Source organism: Scomber scombrus, chromosome 12 (assembly GCF_963691925.1).
Source record: "Scomber scombrus chromosome 12, fScoSco1.1, whole genome shotgun sequence".
NCBI lineage: Eukaryota > Metazoa > Chordata > Actinopteri > Scombriformes > Scombridae > Scomber > Scomber scombrus.
This window is the reverse complement of record NC_084981.1, coordinates 5,216,851-5,222,324: the sequence shown is the minus strand read 5'-3', so window position 1 is coordinate 5,222,324 and position 5,474 is coordinate 5,216,851. Positions and strand designations below refer to the sequence as shown.

Here is a 5,474-nt window from a genome sequence, read left to right as displayed (position 1 = left end):
CGGTTCAGACTGGGAGATTCCATCTCGGTTTAGTTTTCAGCCGATGGCGCCGCGTAAAGTTTGGACTGGGGTTACGCCCACATCCGCACTGCCATTGGCTGCAGCATTGGCGGAGAGTACCGAGCTGGCGTCCTATTGGATGAGCCACCTGTCAGTTTCTTTCAATTCGCTCAAGCACCCACGCCACTACTCCGCCCGGAGAGGAAAAAGGAGGGCAGACTATACCGTGCAGAGTGGACTCCTGCAGGACTCCGGTTATCAGAATAGAGATTAACACACACTTTTATTGCTATTCTATAAGGTTAAAGCTTTGTAGTACCTTTAATCACGTCAATTAATTTTCACGTGACTGCACACGAGCATTAACACAACACGTCAAACTAATGTCAATTAACGCTTTTATCCACTTAGACTCTCCCTCTCTGTTACTTAAACCACTTTTTAACGCAACATATCCATAAAGTACAATCTCTCCTTCTCATGCAGGTACACTGTTGCAAGTACCATTCATTTGCCTGTTGCTTGTAAAGCTGGTAATTTTCCACCAGCCACGAGTGGGAGTGGTTACATGATCATGAGCGCACGGGGTTAGAAAAACGACCTGGAGGAGAATTTGTAACACTATCAAAGTGCACGGCGGACTTCATTAATATATAGTGTAAGCATCAGCAGGGACTAGAAATGCAGCGGCACTGTCCACCTTCATGTTAATTCAGAGCCATATAAAAGTGTGCACTGCTGTCAATTGAGGATGCAAACATGACAGCGTCCCCCCCCCCCCCCCCTTCTCTCGCTCTCTGTGGTCACGTGGTCCAGCGCGCTACTTGATGGAAAAATACTGGATTTGGTGTGTAGTGGAGACAGTACACAACCCAGTAAAGTCATTCAGGGAGGATTTTTCGAAGGGCGTTTGAGTCTTTACCCAGCAACACTGTCTGCCACTCATTTCTTAATGTCTCTGCGACCCCTCAGAAACATGTACAGGTCATATTTGGTGTTCTTTGAACTAGTCTGGTGCTGACATGCTGTTTCTTCTAAGTCATTTGTGATTTTTTTTTTTTTTTTTTTTTTTTTTTAAGCGCATTTGGCATCTGGACTGGAGAGGAAATGTCTTTTTTGTCCTTTTTTCATGTTTTAAATTGACCATTTGGTGAAAATGTGTAAATGCAACAAACCCTGGTGTTACCTCAGTTATAGTGTTGCACACTAGCCATTATAATAAGTGCACTGTAATCATGCAGCTCAAAGAAAATGCTGTTAAGTCCATAATTCAATGTCATATTGAATTGCATGGCAGGTGGATTTCTCATTATCATACATGAATGATGCTCAGGTGCAGAGTTGTGTGATAAACTTATCATGGACTTTGAATTCTCTCTCTAAGGAAAGTGTGATCCCAAAGCTTAAGGATTTAATTGACATCACAGTTTAAGGCGCACACCAATTTCCCATTACATAAATTACCTTTAATTTCACCTATTCTACATGTGCGCCGCTGGTGTGTCACCGTCCTTGGATCAGCCTCACACTCCAGGCAGTTGGCCTACATCTGAGCTTTTGTTATTAACAAACAAGATTTCAAAGCCTATTATCTATGTGTTGATTCATGAATGCCATTTGGGTTTGGACTCCGTTGCCGTCGCATTCCTCGAATCCTCTGCACTCTAAAGAAAAGAGAAAGTTTAAAAAAAAACACACACACACAAACTGGTCAGCTCACTTTTTAGGAACACAATAGTCTTGGAAAGAGCTGCCCCCTGAAGTTGAACTTCAGACATAGTATATGAGCTGAGAGATGTTGATATACTGCAGGTTTACACGCTTCTGTCTCATGACTGCAAACAAATAAGCATGCATTGTTATGTCTATCTAGGTCCTTGTAAAACACTTCTCTGATTTTGTGCAAACATTATAATTATCATTTTCTCAATACCCTACTATTAAGTCATAAGCGTAGCGCATATTAATATAAATCTACAAGTATAAATCTGCATGTATCGATGTATCAAATGGTCACTGGCAGTGAAGTCATTTGAAAAGTTAACTCTTGCAAGTCATTCAAAAATACCATTCACCCAACTCCTTTCGCTCAAAGTAAGCCACACGTCACAAAGCTTACATCATTCTGATACTATCCAATAACATGTAGTACTATGAAATGTTATTCAGAGTGTCATTCTGTTTAGCAAAAAGTCAACTGCCTCCTGGCCCTCTCTCTCGCTTGCCGACACAACTGAGTTCCTCTCTAAGTGCAGTGCTGGAATTTATTGTTGCACGTGTGAAGTTTGGGGGTAAGCAGCCTCACTCAGGCGTAGGCTGGTTAAATCTTGTTCTGTCTGGCCGGGGCAAGGCACTACATCCATTTACATATATTATCATTGCACCACACCAGGGGGGCTGACCTCCATGTGGCAATAAGCTAAAAAAAAAAAAAACATATGTATTTTGTTGTGCCAGCTACAATACTCTTGATCTAACTGGCTGAACGGAACGCCTCGGAGTAAAAGACTATAATAGTAAAAGCAGAAATGAAAATTGAGTTTCAGAAGCATTACACAATCTACTTATACTGAATGAAAAACAGTCATGTAATAGGTTTCCATGACTGTTTAAAGTGATATAAATCATTGCATGTGCTGACATTTGGGGATAGTTTCTGTTCATTTAGGACTAGAATAAACAGTAGTGATTGTGATCTGCCTGCTACTCCAAGCCCATGCTTCAGTCAGGACGTTATATAAACAAATAACAGCGCCATCTTCTGCAAATTAAGGGTTTAAAAAATTGCTGCACGTGAAGTACAATCCTGGAGCACCCTCTGCTGGGGAGATAACGGCCATGTATTACTGGAAACATATATTACTGAAATAAGATTTGAAACATTTATTAGACGTAAATGTATACTCATTATTGGGACATGTTACACATCTAAATCATACCTTGATAATTGCTGTACTTTTTCACTTTAAATAGTTGATCTGTGTATTTCCGTTGATCATGTGAACTTGTGAATTGGCCTGTACACTCAAAGGCACTCTGGGTTTCAGTTAGTGGTTGCTCTGTCTATATTTTGCCATATTTTTTTTTTTAACTCTGGAGTCAATATACAGTATATTCCTAATATATTTGTTATGTTATTTTTTATTTGCTTCAAATTGAACTACATCAGACTGGTTCAATTTACTGTTTTGTTTCAATACCTCTGTTTTCACAATTAAACAAAGGTGGTTTTTTAATCGTATTAATATTTTAATATTTTGCATTTTTTATCATATGCATTTGTATTTATTTTCAGTCTTGCTACTCACCTTCATAAGTTGAAAACAGTGGACATTATGTATGGGAGGATGCATCACTGGTGTGATGATACACTGTAGTGGAAAAAAAAGACTTACTGACCCTTGTTCCATTCCGTTTAAAAAAAATCACACACCAAAAAAAAAGCCTAATAAACACAACTAAAAACTACATTTACCCATGATTGTCCAATTTGGCAGGAAGACTGTAATTCTTCCACATGGACCACTGGGTTATCTCAGAAGGCAGAGGGAGAAGTACTGAGTTTACATAAGTAAAAGTACACTGGTAAGTAGTAATACCTAGTAGTAGTAGTAGTAGTAATACCTCTCAGTAGAAGTAATGTAAAAATTCTCAATTTCAAAGAAAAGTTATGTATTCAAGATTTGAGTTGAGTGGATGTACAAAAGTATTAGCAGCAAAATGTACTTAAAGTATGCAATATTATAATAATAATTAGGCTCCTGTAAGAGTAGAGTTGTATTATTGTGTCATTTTCAACTGTGGTATTTGAGTATCTGCCTCTTATCATATCTATGTGTGTTTGTGTGTGTGTGTGTGTGTGTGTGTGTGTGTGTGTGTGTGTGTGTGTGTGTGTGTGTGTGTGTGTGTGTGTGTGTGTGTGTGTGTGTGTGTGTGTGTGTGTGTGTGTGTGTGTGTATGAATTTGTATATTTATACATATGAGCTAATTATCTTGAACCTCGTTATTGATTGCAAACCCAACTAAATACAAATTTAAATATTGTAATTTGTCATTTTAACTGCTCCATATATTGTCAGGTGATGTAGTCAAAACAAAAAATTGTTTTAATGCTTACTTTAAAAAGCAGCTTTTCCTGCATAATACTCGGCAAACACAACATTTTGCTAGTATGAGGGGACTATAAAATCCTGAAAGGTACATAACATGAAATATGCAGGTGGACTGGTAGCTGAGAGGGCCCAGAGGATCGGAGCAATTCATGGATCCACTCTCTAGATCGGACAGCTTTGGACACTGAACCACTGCACTCCACGAAAAACACATTAACCAGGGTTCTTTATTGTGATCACAGCATTTAGATGCGCTGAATGTGATTACTTGAAATTGCAGCCACCTTTGTGTGGGCATTAATGCAATAAACCTAAACTCACATCTACATGTAGGAGGCTGCTCGGACCAGGTTTTGGAGGCAGTGCACTTCAGGGGTCTCGACATACTCAGCTGGTATCCTTCCTCGCAAGAATAGCTGCACTGGGAGTCATAGGAGAAGTTTCCATACTTATGAGTGCAATTCACACTTCCTTTATTTGGGACGATCACCTCGTTTTTGTCACACTTAACAACTGCCAACAGAGAAAACAAGACACAATTAGATAAGAGGCCCCTGGCTGTAAGTGACTTAAATTAGTATAAAGTTTAAAAAGAATACCATTATTGTATTTTCTCACAGTCCTCATTCAAACCCCCTCTCTGTCTTTTTCTGCCGTTGTTTGGTTCTCCCACTGCCCAGTTGGTTGCTTCTGGTGTCAGAGCCTTGTTGGTGCCTACCCAGGTCCACACATCATTGATTTTGAAGATTCCAATCCAGTAGTATGTGGGTTTCCTGGGCAGCCACGGGTTGAGATGCCCAATCTCCTCCTGGTTCTGGATGGCCACCATGTCTGTGTAGTGCTCCCTGCACCAGGCTCTTGCTTGTGACCAATTCATGGTGTCGTTAGAGTAGTAAAAGGACCAGCATTCTACACTAGTCCACATGCACAGCACTGAGGATGGAGGATAGAGACACATGTTAGATGGTGGGGCAATGAGGAATGAGATGTAATGGTTCCATTTGATTTACATGCTTGAGTAAAGAAGGGTCAAGCTGATCCATGAGGCAGAGCGCTGCGATCCACTGGTCTGAAGTAATCCAAAGCAGAACTCCTGTAAGAATAAAACAAACATAGAAGTTCTCAGTCTCTTACTTTAGGGTTACTGAAGTTAAGTAATCAAGTAATTATCTTACACCTGCTGCCTGCTTTTATACACGCTGGTCCAGTCCAGTTTTTCGGGAAGATAAACATTTCTGTGGAATTCCCCACCTACCCCCTCCTCTACTGTCCCACCGGAGGGAAACCGCCTCCTTGTATATTCTTACTATGAAGAAAAATATTCCTTTGTTTTCTCTGCTAATATAAAGTGAAAGTTAGGTC

General features: G+C 40.0%; 1 protein-coding gene across 1 annotated transcript; it reads right to left on the bottom strand.

Moving 5' to 3' along the window:
• Nucleotides 1-1,604: 1,604 nt before the first annotated feature.
• Nucleotides 1,605-5,154, bottom strand: LOC133992266 (P-selectin-like). Its single transcript, XM_062430985.1, has 5 exons — nucleotides 5,127-5,154; nucleotides 4,731-5,045; nucleotides 4,434-4,625; nucleotides 4,207-4,304; nucleotides 1,605-1,664 (listed from the first exon to the last, which is right to left on the bottom strand). Coding segments are annotated over exons 1-5 (666 nt in total). The 5' UTR covers nucleotides 5,128-5,154.
• Between the last annotated feature and the right edge of the window lie 320 nt (nucleotides 5,155-5,474).

Bases quoted from the DNA above. Each gene is read 5' to 3' on its own strand.
- LOC133992266 (XM_062430985.1), bottom strand. The intron at 4,626-4,730 runs GTGAGAAAATAC...CTCTGTTGGCAG, and splicing joins AGGGGGTTTGAATGAGGACT to TTGTTAAGTGTGACAAAAAC. The intron at 1,665-4,206 runs GTTATGTACCTT...TCTTTTCTTTAG, and splicing joins AGTCCACCTGCATATTTCAT to AGTGCAGAGGATTCGAGGAA.